At 34.2% G+C, this 19,196-nt stretch overlaps 1 protein-coding gene across 1 annotated transcript; it reads left to right on the top strand.

The window, feature by feature from the left end:
• Positions 1-4,333: 4,333 nt before the first annotated feature.
• On the top strand, positions 4,334-13,034 carry LOC147282881 (BTB/POZ and MATH domain-containing protein 4-like). Its single transcript, XM_086247134.1, has 4 exons — positions 4,334-4,959; positions 7,213-7,558; positions 7,704-7,983; positions 12,373-13,034. Exons 1-4 carry the CDS (start codon positions 4,571-4,573, stop codon positions 12,645-12,647), a joined length of 1,290 nt encoding a protein of 429 aa, XP_086103260.1. The 5' UTR covers positions 4,334-4,570; the 3' UTR covers positions 12,648-13,034.
• The last annotated feature ends 6,162 nt before the right edge of the window (positions 13,035-19,196 follow it).

Here is a 19,196-nt window from a genome sequence, read left to right as displayed (position 1 = left end):
ATTCCTTTGCCTATATAAACTCACTTATATGCACAAAGGAGTGGTTCACAAAAACTAAGGAAAACATACACCCACTTGAGAGAAAAACCCAGAACATATTACCTTGTTCTTCTCCTTCCTCCCAAGTTCATCTTTTTGTTCTTGTTGGTTCTTTCTCATACACCTTCTTCTTGCTCTTTACTGACTTAATCATCGGAGCGTAGTTGGCTGGTACCACACCGGTGCTACTCTTTTTGATTCTTGTTCATACATGTTACTCGTGTTGGAGATCATCAGCAAGATAGCTCATCATCACCCTTGTTCATCCTCCAAGAAGGCTGAATCATCATCTATCATCATCCACCTTAAGTTGTTGCATCATCGAATAGATTTTTGCATCAACATTAGCTATTAGCTATTAAACACATCGGGAGTGACAACACTATTTAGGTTTGGTTACAAACGAACGAACCGACCTTGTTGGTACGCCAAAAACGAGAATAGGTGCCAACGCCGACAAAGACAAGACCGAAAGTTTCAGTACATTGAGTGCTCGTTTCGGTTTTGGTTGATACGCCGAGACCTGGATTCTTGCACGAATTGGCGAGTGGCGAGGGTCAATTTGTAGGGCTAGGTTCTGAAAACTAGTTTTTCCCAATAGCAAGGTCAGTTTGTAAATTCCACTAAAAATTCATGGCCAAAGTACATTTTTAGTCCCTGTACTTTAACAAAATTTCCACTTTGGTGCCGTTCTTTCAATTTTGGTAATTTTAGTCTCGTACTTTCATTACATTTGCAATTAGGTCCAAACTGTTAACTTCGTTTATTTTTTAGACATAAATATGATGTGACAACGCATATGAACGGATATTTTAGACATTTCATGATTAATACAGTCTAAAAAAATAATTTAAATAAAATATAATTAAGAAAAAGATAACTAAGAAATAAAGAATAGACAAAAACTTAAATAATTAAGAAAAAAAGACATGTGCTTGTGATTGGGCAACATCACCTGGTTTTTTTTTTTGCCGAGAACGTCACCCGGTTAAATGAGTTCCACTCATAGGTTATTTAAAATGTCCAAAATATCTCTGTTACGTCATATTTCTGCCAACAATTTAAATCTAATTAATGGTTTGGATCTAATTACAAACTTAATGAAAGTACTGGATTGAAATTTTAAAAATTGAAAGATCGGCACCAAAGTGAAATTTTTGTTAAAATACAAGGACCAAAAGTGCACTTTGGCCAAAATTCATTATAGCTTCAAATTGTTTTGTTCTTGTTTTGAAATGCTCATTAGGTGTTAGGTTCAGTGGCAAAACCTCATGTCAAAAATCTTTCCAAAATAGTACAGTATTTTGTTTGGGATTTTTGCTTGTTCATTAAATTTTTATTGTTTCTTTAATAATTTTAAAATATTAGATTTTTAAAAAGCTAATTACAAATAAGTTAATAAAACTTTTCACAATTACATTTTAATCAATGCACTTTTTCATAATTTCATTTTAGTCACTATTAACCAAAATGAAAAAATATGAATTACAATAAATTAATAAACATACATTACTATTCATAGTTATATTTGTATTAGGTTTGTATTTGACTGCTATGCAGCAAAACGGCTTAAGGTTTAGCCCAAAACCCGATATATAAACCCTAAACCATAAGCTCTGGAATGCTAACTCTAAACCCTAAATCCCAAACCCCATTTCTAAACCCTAAACCTCATTTATATACCATGCACTTCATTTTTATACCCTAAATTACTAAATTAAGGGCAACGTCATAATTTTACACTTATAAGGAATGAAAAAAAAGAATGGGCAAATTGGTATTTTCCAATGCACCAAAATACATGACATCATCGAGTGAATTGAGCTTAGTGACTAAAATGGGCTGTGCCATTAACTAAAATGTAATTTCTCAAAATATACCATTGACTAATATGAGATAGGAAGTTTTGTATTGACCTATTTGTAATATTATAACTTTTTAATGACTTTTTTGTAATTTGCTAATTTTTATATATATAGGTTCTAGAATCTCTACAATGTCCTCAAAAAATGTCATGTGGTGCCACCATGGCGACACGTATGCAAAACTAACGGATAAATAATTTTTTTGATGAGTAATGGTCTTTTGTTTAATAGAAGATAATTTAGAGAGTTAATAGCCAAAAACATTTGTTTGAGAGGCAAAGTGCAAATCTCCAATAGTTTGAGGAATAAATTGTAATTAGTCATTTTGAGAATAACCAGCATGGTCAATGACTTACAATCAAACACAAATTTGTAGTTTCTTTGAAGAGAAAAACTTACCTCTCCTAGTGATAGGTGGTGTGGCTTCACCAAGAGAGAAAGGAGAGTTTCAAACTTTAATGTATCAAAACTCTTCTCTCTCTAATGGTGATGCCACATCACCTATCACCTGGATAGGTAAGTTTCTCTCTTCTTCGAAAATAATTTTTTTTTTTTTTTTTTTTTACAAAAAAAGAAAGAAAATAAATCATTTTTGCTTAGCTAGCAAGACAACTTGGTGGTCGCCAGTAAAACACTCAATTACAACAGCAAAACAAAGTTAACAAGTTAGGCCCCATTTGTTTGACCGGAATGTTATAATGAGAATGTGAATTGTATTTAATTTTCTGACTATCCTGTAATGAAATGGTTTTATGAATTCATGTTTTAGTGTTTGGCATAAGTTAGGAATTGAGACGAAAGATTTGAAACTGTAAACCAAATTTTTAACAATTTTCCTATAATACCCATTTTATCTTTAAAAGCAAAAAAAAAAAAAAAAATTGAAAGAAATTATCATTCATCTTTCTTTTTTTAAGTTTCGGAAAATATCATTCTTATATATATATATATATATATATATATATATATACGATATATTCATGATTGTTTGTCTCATATATAGAAAAAAAAAATTAAAGATAATTGATGACCTTGTTCATTTTGGGTATCTCTGCAACTTTTCCAGGCTCTTTTTTAGCAGCCAATCATCCCCAGGCCAAGAAATTTTTGAAAAGTTCCTCAATGAAAAACCTACATTAATCTAATAAAAGAAGCTTCACTCTCTCTCTCTCTCTCTCTCTCTCTCTCTCTCTCTCTCTCTCTCTCTCTCTCTCTCTCTCTCTCTCAAGTCTCTCTTTTTTCGCACAATCTCTAGGATCCAATTCAATTTCTGGGCTTCTCTCTCAATCTGCATTTATCCTTATTTTCAATGATATAGGTATTTGTGTTTTGTGATTTAGAAGCTTTTCTTCTTAATTGGGTGGTAGCCTATGGTCATCATTAAGAAGAAGACGAAGAAGATGAGGACAATGAGTGAGGCATATTATTTATTTTTTATTTTTTTTATAAGAGAGTATTTGTTGTAATTGAGCATTTCATATGTACTATGGAATAGAAATACCATCCTCTAGCTGATATTTCAATTCCCCCTCTTTAGTGTAATTAGATTACAGTCAACAAAAGTCAATTATGTAGTTTGATTACTTTCCTAACCAACCAAATTATGGAATGAAAATCAATTCTCATTCCTATCAATGGATGAGGACCAAACAAACATGACCTTAGAGTTTGAGCTCACTCACCTTTCAGCTTTAGATATATTCTAGTGATCAAAGTACATGCAAGGTCTCTACCACTCTCTATCTTTGGTTCCCTACAAGTACATCAAAGAAAAACTTAAACTTTGATAAACCTTTGATTATCTTAGTAAAAACCAAAGATAATCTACCAAGAAATTGTCAGAGACTTACCTAATTTGTACGGTGTTGTTTCAAATGGTACATGCAAACCATAAAGGGAGCTTTGTGTAATTGTTCAAACTTTAAGGTACAAATCCTCTCAAGAATTTTAGTGGTATCTAAAAAGGGTTGAGTTGAAGTGAAAAATCCGAAAAATTTAGTATTCTCCTCAATTTTGTACTACTAAAGTAAAACGTAGCCCAAACTACATGGATCAACGACAAAAGTCTACAATATAATTAGATTTAATAACTATTTTATCCTTTGAACGCTATGTGTCATTCTTAAATCAAAAATCCAGTAAACTAACATTTGTCTTTTTTTTTTCTTTTACAATTTTTAAAAAATAATAGTATTGAATACATTAATTATTGTCCTAACTATTTAACTTTCAATCTATCACATACTATTTTTTTTTATTTCAATTAAATTTGAATGTCATTTATTTGTAAGTTGTAACAAGTAAAAAATCATTTCATCTACCACTGTACCACATTTGTAATTCGGTAAATTAAAGATAAACGGTGTAGCATTTAAAATGTTTTGCAAGACTTGATTTCTTTCAGATGACCTGTCCTTAATTTTCTAGAGGACCATGTTGTTGGGTTATTTTATGGTAAAAGAAGCCGCACCGTCTCTCTATTCGTCTTCTTTCTCAGCTCAAACTTCCCACTCGAGAAATTCGACCAAGGAAGAAGACCCATCAACCCCCACAAAACCCATCAAAACCACAAACAAATCAATCAAATTCTCCACCTGGGTCTGCCCAAATTCACGTTTTAACCTGACCTATTCGACCTTACTCCTTCAACACCATAACCCCAACAAATGTTCTCAGCCAGACACAAGAGCCCTCTGGTCTCGCCCTCGAGCTCACGCTTCGTGACCGAGACCGTGAACGGCTCCCACAACTTCATCATCAAAGGGTATTCCTTGGCCAAAGGAATTGGGGTCGGAAAACACATTGCCAGCGAGAATTTCACCATTGGAGGCTATCAATGGGCTATCTATTTCTACCCAGATGGGAAAAACCCAGAGGACAACTCCGCCTACGTTTCGGTCTTCATTGCGCTCGCTAGCGAAGGAACCGATGTGCGAGCTTTGTTCGAATTGACTCTGGTCGATCAGGGCCCTCAGGGGAAGCACAAGGTCCATAGCCATTTCGATCGCTCGCTCGAGAGCGGACCCTACACGCTCAAGTATAGAGGTAGCATGTGGTGAGTAACATTCTATCTGGGTTTTGTTTGTTTTTTGGAGATTGATTGTTTTCTTTCATGGAATTTATATGAAGCTTTTGTCCAATAGTGGTTACTGTTTTCTTATTACTTAAAAGCAATAGAGGTATTTAGGCATCTTGTTATGTTGTTAAAGAGTAAACGTATTCCATTGTTGGAATACATCAAAATTATTGTGAACTGCTAGAGAAAGTGGCGTTTGGTTGATATTTTATTGATCGTCATGCAATGTTCATGGCTTTGCATTCAGGATTACAGATATGGTTAAATTTATAAGATGTGTTTTAAAATTTTAGTACCAACCAACTGTATTAATTTAATAATTTTGTTTCTCTATCTCTATTCATTCATTTCTAGTTTTGATTCCGTGCTTACTAATTCTTGCCAGCCCAATTCACTTCAATCACATACTGGAGCGCACTTAATATCTGATCTTTTGAGTTTTTCCGGACCATAAGAAGTGTGTTGTAGCATTTATTGATGCTTATTCCTTAGATAGAATTTAAAGAAGGCATTGGAAATGGTAATCCATAGGAGGATTGTAGTGAGGCTTGAGTTTTCTTTTCCTATTTAGGTAAAAAGAGGGCAGGGGTACTTATTGATTCTTCATTTATTTTGGGAATAATCTATACTGCTATAGATGAAGTCAGAACTTCAGTTTTGGTGAAATTTTTGAAAATCCGGAAATACCCTTTGCTAAAGAAAACTGTTGAAACACACCATTTTATTTTGAGAGGGATAACATATTACATAGTAAAAAACATGGAAAAAAAATATTACATAGGACAATTGAGAAATTTTTTTAAAATTAAAGAGGAAAAAAACGCATCGACACAATCAGTTTCTCCCCGTTAACTGTGATTCACACTACCAAAAAAATCCTATATGCAATAGAAAAAGCCTCTCTACTTATCAGATCCGGGGGTTGGATTGGTAAACAAGGTTTGAATAACGTAGGTGTGCATGGTTCTTTAATTTCTATATGTGGCTTGGCAGTTTCTCAATTGGTTCTGCACTTTTGTAAATACTCTTGCATAAGAGTTTTTTTTCTTTGAAGGTATGACCTATTCTTCACATATTTTTAATTAAAACTGAGGGGGTGGGTTTAGAAAGCTTCTTCCAAGAATGTCACCAAAATTCCACATACCCATTAAATTATCGGGCTGAATCTGAAGAGAGTCTTGGATATTCGACAACATATCGGCGGCATGTCGCTGATATTTTACAGGAGCAAACTGGTTTTTTGTCTTGCAGAAACCCAAACACCAAGCACCACTATATCTGGATTAGTTTGAATGCCAATGGAGGTTTCAAATCTGGGTTTGCAGATGTTTAGAAGATAAAGGAAAACAAATGTTAGAAAAAGAGTGGGTTCACTGCCATTGTTCCTCTGCAAATGAAAGAGAGAGTTTAAGGGTCTAGGGAGTGAGAGAGGGTCTTGAGCTTCTAAACAAGGAAAAAAGAGAGGGTGTTAGTGGTGTAATTGATAGGGAAGCTAATACGAAGCAGAGGGGTTTTAATGTGATAAAAAAAGGTGTAATTAATGGCGTAATAGTTCGGGGAGTGGGCTTGTATTATCCAACTTGTAAACTTTTCTTATATATTCACTTAAGTCAAAAGTGTTAATGTATACTTTGCTTATATCATCTATTTTTACTATAGTATTATATTACTATAGTAAAGTACCCAGATAATATTCTAGTTATATCATATTTAGTAAGTCTACTAATTAGAGAACTTGGGTAATTATGTTATGTTTTAAGGTCATATTTCTCCACAGAGCTCATTTTTTTCGCTGTACATTTCATAAATTTATTATAGATATTAGATATAGTAGTTTATGAAGTTTACATGTTTAATTTATGCATTATTGTTAGTTTAAAATTCACTTAAAGTTTTATTCAAAATGTCCATCATTTTCATAATTTTTACTGTTATTTCTGTAAATTTAGACGATTGATATTTCCACCGTCATCACATGTTTAATTTTTAATGTATCATATCCACATTGTGGCCACATGAAATTTTCTAGCCTCAATATTTTTAGCTATTGTAATATCTTAAAAATCTGAATGAGAATGCAATTTGCAGCATTTGCCATTAATTGGCCCATTTTCAGTTTCTTTAAAACATATATTGTTTGCCTACTTCCAGAAATGTTCTGCAGGTAATATTCTTTGAACTCTTTTGTTGATTACACTTTTTGTCAAAATCTTATTTGCGATTGTTTTTTAGGGGATACAAACGTTTTTTCAGACGGACTATGCTTGAATCATCAAGTTTCCTTAAGGATGATTGCTTGAAAATTAATTGCACTGTTGGTGTTGTGGTTTCTGCAATAGATAGTTCAAGATTACACTCCATAGATGTCCCTGAGTCTGATATTGGAGCACAGTTTGGTATGTTATTGGAGAATGAGGAAGGTTCAGATGTTACTTTCAATGTGTGTGGGGTAAAGTTTCATGCTCACAAGCTAGTATTGGCTGCTCGGTCTCCCGAGTTCGAAAGTGAATTTTTCAATGGAATGGAAGAGGATAATCATGAGATAGTTGTTGAAAATATGGAACCCAAGGTCTTTAAGGTACCATTTCTCAAAAATTGGTTCTTTTCTTTGAAATTAAGCCTTTTAAGAACGAGTAATGATGATTTATTTATGTCTGGGAAAGAATATAATTTACCTGTTTATCCTAGTGTTCTTGATCATTTCTTTCATGTTTGCTGAGCAGGCTTTGCTGCACTTCATATATACAGACAGTCTTATTGAGGATGTGGAGTTCTCAGAACCAAGTTCATCTTGCATGCCATCTTTATCTGACATATTAGCTGCAAAGTTGTTAGCTGCAGCGGACAAATATGGCTTAGCCAGGCTTAGACTGATGTGTGAATCTGTTCTCTGCAAGGATATATCAGTCAATTCTGTTGCCAATATTCTGGCCTTGGCTGATCGTTATTGTGCTATGGATCTCAAGTCCGTTTGCCTAAAGTTTGCTGCTGAAAATTTAGTGGGTATGTCTGTCATTTTTTTTTTTACTATAAGGAGTTATGCCTTGAAGTATATAAAGTAAAATGCCATTGTTTGGTAACTTGTTCCCTGTGTCTTTGTTTCTATTGCATTCTATCTCATCATATCACATTCTGTTCTGCGATGTTTGAGAATCACCATCAATACTCGGCTAGGTCCAGGATAATCCCTTGTTCCAAAGTCTTGGGCTATTTACAACTATCCAATTAAGAATTCTTAGATGTACTAGCAAGTGCATGGGATGCCTTTTAATTTCCCATTAAGGGTTTTCATAAAATGCTCTCAATTAAACACTCATAGTTGCATTGGAGATCTCTCATGTATACTTTTGAGTTAGTTTGTTTGCTGTTCAGTCTACAAATCAGAATAAGAAAATGTTTATAATTAGGTGGAATAGGTGGCTTATTTCTCTGTGAGTTTTCAGATGATTTGCTTGAGAGGTTTTCCTTTTGTCCTTGTCTTCTCCATTGGGGCAGCTATTGGGTTATTTACTGTTTCAAAAGCTGCTCTTGTGTTATTTGGTGTTTGTGGTTGGAGAGGAATTGAAGAGCTTTTAAAGGGGATGATTTTAGAGGATTTTAGAGGCCAACTGTTGAGTTAGCTGATTGAGTGCTCCTTTTGGATACCAGCATTTTCATATTACTCTTTTTTTAAGTACTTCTTTTAATTAACTATTGTATACTCATGTACTTGGGTTTCAATAAATTTAAAAAAGAGGTTTAAAAAGAACCATTCTCAAATATTTAGCATTACTGTTTACATATACTGCAATGGCACTGTAGCAGTTGCAAAATTTAGGACTTGTCCTTCTTTTTGGGTTATTTACTTCGGTTATTTCTTACGACTAAGATAATTTTGATTTTGAAGGCTGTGATTTAATTTTTCTAGGGAATTTTAGTGTTCTCATCCTTATACTAGTATTAGCTAAAACTGAATTTGCGCTAGACCTCTGCCTTATAAAAAGTTTTACTAGACTCTTGATTTTTATTTACAACTAATGTTAACCCTTGGATTCTTAAGATCCTTTGAGTAAAATCAAGAGTTCTCAAATGAGGTTTTCCTTAAAGCTTTACAATTGGTGACATGTAACATAGAGGAGTTGATGTTGGTTGAAAATGGTCTGGTTAAAGGCTCAAGGTGGGGTGGCTTGGAGTAGAGCGGGTTATGTGTGTTCATGGGGTTAGTTTATGAACGTTATTTGCAAGGGATGGAGAGACTTGCAAGTTATATTTTCATTCAGGTGGATGGAAGAATGTTCTATGCTTGCTTGATTTGCTGTCTCGTTGGTCATTTTTGTAGGTAGTTTGTCTAGTTGATACTCAATTTGTGAATGATTTGTTGGCACATTATATTTAGACTGGACCTTTTGCATTGGGCTCCATGCTCTTACAATTTGTTTGGGTAAACACTTTGGCACATTCCAAAAGTTAACTTATTTATGGCTCCTATGCATGGTGTTGAGAAAATAAACATTAATCATAACCCAAAGAGGTTTATAATCACAGTGAGAAACTAAAGAGCAACCAAATCACTTAATTTAGGAAACAAGACTTGAGCAAATTAGAAAACCAAAATATTCTTAAAATCCTAATTAGAATATACTTTTATTCTCCAGCACTTCCCCTTGAGTTCGAGCATGGTCAGTAATTTTTCCCAGCTTGTTATATAAGTCAAAAACACAATTAAGAAACAAAAAACATAAATGAAGCTAAAAACGTAAAAATAATTGGATTTGTGCTTTGTTCTGCCTTGATAAATTTCTGTCACGGCCTCCTTGAGCCTTGAATTTATTCAAAATGCCCCCCAAATTTGTAGGGGATTTAACTTGTCACGATTTTAAAAAAAAACTTCTAAGTTTTTTGTGTTGATGCATCATTTGAAGAAGGACTGTCTCTAACTGTATTTTTCTATTAGGTCCATTCTCATGCCTTTTACAGTTTCAATTTAAGTCCAAGTTGACTTTTCAAACTAACGAGTTGAAAAAAAAACACTAGCACTTAACTATCAATTTGAGAACACTGAACAATACTTAGCAACCAAACACGGAAACTGCAGGGACTACTACTAATAATCAACAGGATTTGACTGTAGGGAACAATGATTGGAAACACACCAAAATGAAGAGAGTCAAGAGACACTGTGAAAGATGTCAAAGATTTAAAATGTACAACTAGATGTTTAGTAAAGAAACGATGAAGAAAAATATGAAACTCTTGATAGTAATACGATACATAAATATAATGTGATGAATTCTGCCAGACAATTTGAAGGGCAGCTGTCCGGAGAAGGAATGATTTTTCTCTTTAAGAAAACTAGGTCTTAGAATGTAGCTTCGGGACTATGTTGAGAAAATAAGGAGAGAATAGGAAGTGTTAATCATAACCTACCGTGTCTCTTAACATTTTTCTTTCTCTAAAGAGCAATGACCTTTTTTTTTTTAGCCCTTTCGGATTAGGTCCCTCATGAAATGATTTGTATGCCTATTTTGTGGGGGACTGTGTGTTCAGAAATCATTTTCAGACTTCTTCACAAATGCTATTCTTCCTATAGTCTCTAATTTCTGAGGCCAAGTCATTCAATGTCTGATTATATTTTGATGATTCTTCATTTTATACTTGCATCTAAACATTTGATTGTTTTAGATAATTGTTGTTTGGGTTTGAAATTTTTCAAATCACAAGACAAGATATTGGTTTTAGTAGAATTGGGAATATATAAAGGATCTTCCAGTGTAGGGTCACCGATACATCACTACTGCTGACAAACCATAGTAATTTGCGCTTTTCTGAACAAAGCTAACGGATTGAATAGTTTGAGATGCAAATAGCATGAGCTGTTTGTCAGTGATGTGTATCTGTTCTGGATAACCATAGTACATGTAGAATATTGCATTTAAGTTTCTCTATTTGTTATTTATGTAAATGCAAAAAAAAAAAAAAAAGTTATTTAAGACTCGTGAATTAAACAGTAGGTACATCATTCAATTAGAAACCTTATATGGGTGTAAATATATTGTATATGTAGTCATGGTTGTAGAATAAGATATATGAAGTAATGCATTTAATAAAAAGACATACGATTTTGAAGCTTGCATATTACATGGATTAAGTATGTCATCTACTTAAAGCATACATTTATCATATTTCTTGTAAGATTAAGATTGTATGCATTAACATGGTCAATAAGGAATTTCTCATTGTTTTCATTTTTCATTGCTTGAAGCGTGAAGGTTTATCTAGGAAATTGTAAATGTAGTGGTAGCCTTTCTCTTATAAGAAACTTTTATTTCTCATTGTTTTCATTTTTCATTAGCTGCCTTGTATTTGAGCTCTCCTCTCTTGGCAACTAATTTTGCGAGAATCAGAAACTTTTATATATCATCTCTTGCATCAGCAATAAAATTCATAATTAGATAAATTTTGTTTTGTTCATAAATGCCCTTGAGTGTATTCCTTAAAGTAGGTAAATATCTAAGTTTTACTCTTTCCATTTGGATGGGCAATCTCTTACATAGATCTCATTTTGCCTGGACACCTGCACCGCATGCAGGGATGAGAGGCTTATGAAGAAATATCTGATTCTTATTTATTCTTGAGCTTTTTGTCTTTACGAGTAGGTTCATGTGTCTCTTATTTGGAATAACTCATGTTTATTGCGTTGGTGTTACATGCCAAAACTAGGGCGATTTACTTTGCTTCCATGATTACTTATTCATAGTGATCATTTTTTATCCAATCTTTGGGGCTGCAGTCCGCAGAGACGAGAGGCATAAGAGGCATTATCTGATTCTCACTCAATTTTGAGCCTTTGGACATTGAGTATCTTCATGTGTCTCTTCTTATTTGGGATATCTCATGTTTATTGCATTGATTATTTTGCTGCCATGACTATATACCCATCATCCTTTATTCAATTTTTTGAGGCTGCAGCCCACAGGATGAGAGGCTTATGAGGAATTATCTGATTCTCACTCAATTTCTTTGGCCTTTAGATTTTATGAGTAGTTTCATGTCTCTTCTTTTATGGTATAAAATGTTTATTGTGTTGATATCGCATGCCAAAACCAGGTGGTTTATTTTTCACTGCGACGGTTACTTGTAGACATCAGCGAATCCCTTTTGCCCTTTCAAGATCATAAATTGCATTTACTTTTATTATCTGGATTAGTTCATGTGTAATAGATGAGTGTAATCATTCAAATATCAAGTGCATAACATTATGTTAAAATTAATTTCTGCTCTTTAGGAGGTCCTGAAGTGCTTCAGAACCCGAAATCGAGAATGGAGCCTAAGATTTCCATTACTTCTGCATGCTTTGGTCCTCCTGTTTTAAACTTATCATTTCCACATTCATGATTACTCCTTTTAATGCAGCCGTCATGGAAACGGATGGTTTTGAGTTTCTCAAGGAAAACTGTCCACTGCTGCAGTCAGAGCTTCTGAAGACAGTTGCGGGAAGTGAGGAGGAACTCAGCGGAGGGGCAAAGAGTCGAAGTGTATGGGCCCAGTTTTCTGATGGTGCGGATACAAATGATAGGCGTGTAAGGCAAAGAACCTGGGAAAATGGAGGTGAGAGAGGTCAAAGCATTTGGGTCCAGTCTTCTGATGGTGGGGATGCAATAGGAATGAGTCCTGGGCAAGAAGGTTGATATGGTAAATGTGTTGTTCAGTTTGTTCCTTACACATATGGCAGGAAAGTGATTAGAAAACTGTGACAGGACTGTACAAAGAGGGAAAAAAAAAAAGTAGTCCTTATTTTCTTTTTCGAAAAATCTCTGTTGTATTGTATGCTGAATCAGCGATAAGGATGTGATGACATTGGACTGAGGGTTATATCTCAGATTCTCAGGTGCAAACATTAGCATGAAGAACTTTTAGTTCTCACTGTTGCCAGGCCAGATATTTCTGCTAAACAATTATGCACACTTGTATGGTTAATGCTATCTACCAAAAGATATAAACTTTAATGTAGCTTTGGGAAAAAAGCATACACAATATATTCATGGAAAATTATTCTTTATGGGCATTGTCTGGAATCTGGATGGTATTCCTTAATTTTTTTTTTTTTTTTTGTTCACTTTTGTCATGGCTGTGAATCTATGATTATTGTTGGAGACTTGTAGTTGATATGGTATAAGGTAGGCGTTGCAAAATAGAATGCTCCTTGGGATTTAAGTTCACATAATGGGTTGAGTTCTGACTTCTGAGAGGTTGTTCTCATTTCGTAGAGGTTGATTAGTTAATTAGTTTAGGGTTTTGGTATATCCTCTCGTTTAAGGGAGGATCTGTTGCTGGACTTTCATCTAATAAGATTTTCTCTCCTGCGGGATTTAAAATGCAGGATAAGCATGATTTTGAGCTGAACGATCTTAAAGGTCCAGATTTAACTCAAAGGCCTTAAGACCCAGATGTTTATAATACTAGGAAATTTTGCCAAGGACAAAAAACTCAAGGTTCTTAACTAGACTAGAGTGTGCCTTAACACGTTTAAAGCCGGCCCATTCGTGTTTCGTGACGTGCTCAGGCCGGTTCGGCCTGACTCAATTATTTTAAATTTTAAGTCCAGCCTGGTCCATGACCCAACCTATAACAGGTAGTGTTGGACCGGACTGGCATGATTAATTATTTTAAGTTTTTATTATTGTTTAATAAATCAAATAGTCTTTGATGTCATTTTATTTTCTATCAAATTTTTTAATTTTCTAATGTTGACATTCTATTTTCTATTCAATTTCACTACCAAAATCAAAATTAAAAATTGAAACAAGAGTACAAGACTAATAGTAGGGCTGCCCTTTGATTTGGTTTTTACCGAACCGACCGACTATCGACCAAATTTTTTTGGTTTGGTATACCGATTTTCACAATTCGAAAATCAAAAATTCGAAACCGAAAAAATCTAAAAAAAGTTGGTAAACCGACCAATTACCGAAAATTATTACTGAAAAAAATCGAATCGATTATCATCAAAAAAACCGAAATATATATCGAAAAAAACCTAAACAATTACTGAAATTTAGTTATATATGCTTATATAATACTATTATGTTAGTGGTACAATAAATATTAAAGTATTAATATCTTAAACAACTATAAGAAAATATAATTGTATAATGTTGTCATATTAATATTATCAAAAGTGTGAACTAAGATATATAGTCATTCTCTAATAAAGTAAATGTTATTCTTTTTAGGAAAATAAGAATCTCATCTTTAGATAAGTAATGCATATATGTATATATATATATACAGGCTCATTCTATTGAGGTATACTTAAACTTATTTATGTTGAGGTATGACCTTGTTGGGCCTACACGAGTTGTTTTGTGTCGATCCGAACCGTTCACAAGGATCATCTTCATTGATAGATCATCCTTGCAAAAAATTAGTCAAATCGGAAATCATTTGCTTATCTAACTTTGATAAAACAAATAGACGGTTTCATCGAAAATATTTGGTTCGTCCATTTATTTGATCAAAGTTAGATAAATAAATGATTTCCAATTTGGCTAATTTTTTACAAGGATGATCTATCAATGGAGATGTAAAAAATGAAAGGTTCAGATCGACACAAAACGACTCGTGTGGGCCCTAATAGGGTATACCTCAACATAAATAAGTTGAGGTATACCTCAATAGAATGAACCTGTATATATATATATCTACTCATATTTATCGGTATATATACATACTAATACATATTATTAAACTAATTATACTAGTATATATTATTACTAATATTAATATTATTGCAATTAATACTAGTACTGTACTAAACTACCAATATTACTCGTGCAAATATATATTCATCAAACATTATATTTTATGCATCATATTTGATTAAATTTTAATGTATATTGGTATATAATAATTAGTATTATTATAATTGAACTGAAAAATAAACCGAAGATATACTGAAGTAAACCGAAGATATACTAAAGTAAATCGAAATTGAACCGAAAACTGAAGTTTACCAAAAATTACCGAACCAAAAATACCGAAACAAAAAAATACTGAATTTTTTTGTTTTGGTTTGGTAAGCCCTAATACCGATCCAAACCGATCGTTGGGCAGCCCTAACTAATAGTAATTTTTTTTAAAAAAATTGAGAAATACTAATATAAACGGGCCGACCCAACGGGAGAAAACACTCGCCCAGCCCAGCCCAACCCGACCCACTTATTAACGGGCCGAGTTGGGTCAGACCGACTTTAAACGGGCCAGGCCCGTGCAGGATTTGGGCCGGCCCAGCCCATTGTACATCTCTAACTAGACATACATCTAAAAACAAAATTAAGTTAAAAGACATTTTATGCACGTACGCACGTCTGTTAGTGTAAAAGAGGTTGTCGAGCGCTTTGTGGATGCATCTGCGCATCTACATTTGCATCTACGGTCTTTGAGATGCAGATGCACATCTATATCTTGAGCTAATTTTTGAGTTGCATCTGCAGTTTTGAGCTGCAGCTTATGATAACCAAGGTCTAATTTTTGAGTTACATATGCAGATGTATCTCACCATATCAATTGTAACCAAATAACGTAATAACTAAAGTCAGTTCATGAGTATACATGCTTTCGATACTGAGCCAGAACTCCCTCAGTTTTCCTATGCAGTGACTTGGTCACATTGTAGGTTCATATCTGATCAACGGATGACCAAAATGAAAGGTTATGCCGAAACTCTGCTGGTTTTTTCTCGTAAACTAAATTATTGTCATATTTGGATTTTCAGTTCCCAAGAAGGATATTAAGTACTGTTGGTGTTGTGAAGAATCAAAAAGGTTGAAAGATTGGGCTCTAGGTAGGGGGAACTCACAACCTGTATTGTTGGGACTTGTGTGTGTCCTAAATCAACAAATCATAGCAGAGTAACCAAATCAAAGTAACAACAAATAAAACTACCTGCATTTACCACTCACACAGCAGCATCAACAACACCAACACAAGAGGTCAACTCGTACACAGGACAGCTTCACCACAAGCTGTTAATCTTCACCACAGCTACACCCACAACATAAAAAACACAGTTAGTGAAACACCACAATGATGAATTTTTTGCATATGTTTTTTTTTAAGAAGGAAAAAAAACAGAATTAAAATGTTAATAAAATAAACAACCCATAACAAAAATGTGGTTTCTAGAACAACTTATTATATGAAAAAAAACACCATGCACTTATAACTTAACTCACAAAAATAGCACTAATGCAATTCACTCTTATTCACTCTTTCAACAGAACTCATTGGCAGAGAAAATAACTTACACGCAGAAGGAGGCAGACTGGCAGGGAGCTTGCGGCAGAGTCGCTGGTGCGAAGGTGGCGTTGCGCTGGTGCTTGTACTGTCTGAGCGATAGTGCTCTATCAACTATCCTATCGCAACTCAGATCTCGATTTGATCATTAATTGATCGGATTGAGTCCGATCGATCGGAGTTTGGTGGTGGTTTAATGGTTTGGCTTGCTTTCTGGAAAGAGGCTGGGTTCGATTGAATTTATGGGTGGTTTGATGGTTTGGCTTGCTTTTTGGAGAGAGGCTGGGTTCGATCAGATTTAGGGGTGGTTTGATGGTTGGTTTGGCTTGCTTTATGGATAGAGGCTGGGTTGATGGGTTTGATCGGATTTTAGGGTGGTTTGATGGTTTGGCTTGCTTTCTAGAGAGAGGCTGGGTTGATGGATTCGATTGGATTTCGGGGTGGTTTGATGGTTTGGGTGAGATGGTGATTGTGGGGTTCGGTGAGGATGGTCAGATGGTGATGATGAGGTTTGAGGGAGACAGTGAATCGGTTAATGGTGATGATGGGGTTTCGTCGTTTCGGTAATGATGGAGAGAGGCTGAGACTAAGGGGGGTGTCCCCAACTCAGATTTTAAAGGAGTTTAATGGATTTTAAAATTCATAGAATCTATCAAAATCCAAAGGAATTGGGTGGAATTCTTATGGAATTTGTTATGTGTAAAAAATGCATTCAAATCCAACCAAATCCATCCAAATCCATTAAAATCTTTCACTTAATGAAATCCATGACTTTTTTAGGACACCTGGATTTCATTGGAATCTCATTAAAATCTGAATTGGGGACACCTAAACTTCATTAGAATCCATTAAAATCTAAATTGGGGACACCTAAATTTCATTAGACTTTTAAAATCCAATGAAATCTAAGTTGGGGACACCCCCCTAAGAGAGTGAGAGGGATTGAGATTTAAGACTTGAGAGAGATTGAGAGTTGAGACATAGAGCAAACTCAGCAAAGGAGGCGGTGATTGTAAACTATAAAGCTAGGTTAGGTTTGTAACTCTCACACTCACAGTCTCTTAGTTTATATACTTTCATTAGTTGTTTAATATTTTATTAGTTTAGGGTATTTTGGGGTTTAGGCTTGGGGGTTCAGTTTGGGGTTTGGATTTTTTTTATAATTTTATTACATATGTAACATATGTTTTATTATATATTTTATTACATATGTTTTATAAACAAACGATGCAATTGTGTTTTCAACGATTTGAACCGTTCAAATTTTAATTCCTCACTCAAAGATAATTCATGCAAAAAATTAGCTCAATCGGAGATATAAAAGTCACTAATGGTGGTCGAATTAATGAACAATTGTGGTTTTTCTAATGATGATCAAATGGGTAGATGAATTTCGATTTGGCCAATTTTTTGTAAGGATGATCTTTGACTATGAACATAGAAAATGAATGGCTAAGATTGTTGAAATCATGTTGTGGTATTCACAATTATGGAAACGACAAGATTTCAACGGGAAAGTTATTAAAATTATACTCTTCAACTCTTCAAGTGTATTTATATGTAGAAGCTCACATCTCGATCGTGTTTTCAAGTTTTCAACGATCCGAACCGTTTATTTTTTAGTTTTTCACTCAAAGATCATCCTTACAAAAAATTAGTTCAATCGGAAATATAGAAGTTAGATAATAGTGGTCCAACTTATGAACGATCGTGGTTTTTCTAATGATAATCGAATGGGTAGATGAATTCCGATTTAGCCGATTTTTTGTAAGAATGATATTTGACTATGAACATAGAAAATGAATGGCTCAGATTGTTGAAATCACATTGTGGTCTTCACAATTATGGAAACGACAAGATTTCAACGGGAAAGTTATTAGAATTATACTCTTCAAGTGTATTTATATGTAGAAGCTCACATATCTATCGTGTTTTCAAAGATCCGATTTGTTCAAGTTTTAGTTCCCCATTCAAAGAGAATCTTTGCAAAAAATTAGCTCAATCGAAGATGTAAAAGTGACGTAAGGATGGTCGAATTAATGAATAATCGTGGTTTTTCTAATGATAATCGAACGGGTACATGAATTCCGATTTGACCAATTTTTTATAAGAATGATCTTTGACTATCAACATATAAAGTGAATGGTTCATATCGTTGAATTAATGAACGATCGTGGTTTCATTAATGAACGATCGTGTTTTAATAAATTTAATTATAGTTGTATTATAAAAGTTGTATATACACATATACATTTATGTTTTATTATAATTGTAATGTTGTATATAATTTTAAAAGTTTATTATTTATGGTATTACATAGTTTACACTATTACTATTTACTAACATTATAGTATTATATAATAACTTAATAAGTATATTAATAATTTATTAGAGTAAATAAATGAAAAATCTATTAAATATGTTATGATTCACAAATTAGACAAATAAACTAGTCATGAAAAATTAGACAATATTAAATATGTTATGACAAGTAAACGGGCTTTAGGCGGGCCTAAGCGGGCCAGGCTTCGGGCGGGCCGTGAGCTTCAAGGGGATGGCCCAAGCCCAGCCCAAGGGACTTTCGGGCGGGGCCGGGCCGGTCCAAATCTCGGGCCAAATCGGGCTTCGGGCCTAATGGGTCGGACGAGCTTTGGGGGGGCTTCAGGCCTTGGGCTTTTTGGTGAGGCATAAGTGTTGTAATGCAATATGATGAATTTTAATGTGTTTTATCTATACTATATTATGTATTTATGTTGATTTGATATGTTATTAATAAATAAAAATAATAGGAGCTCCGAATATCCGATAAAGACCCAATTACCCGGCGGGGCTGGTATGGTATTGGCAAACCCGACCCGAACCCGCCCCGTTGTCATCCCTAGTAAGATGGTAGATGTTAAAGTAAGAGTCGTTGGGTACAATTAGACTGAAAAGTATAAAAT

Source organism: Dryas octopetala, chromosome 6, assembly GCF_963921425.1.
Source record: "Dryas octopetala chromosome 6, drDryOcto1.1, whole genome shotgun sequence".
Taxonomy (NCBI): domain Eukaryota; kingdom Viridiplantae; phylum Streptophyta; class Magnoliopsida; order Rosales; family Rosaceae; genus Dryas; species Dryas octopetala.
Note: the sequence above shows the minus strand (reverse complement) of the source record. Positions and strands in the feature narration are given on the sequence as shown.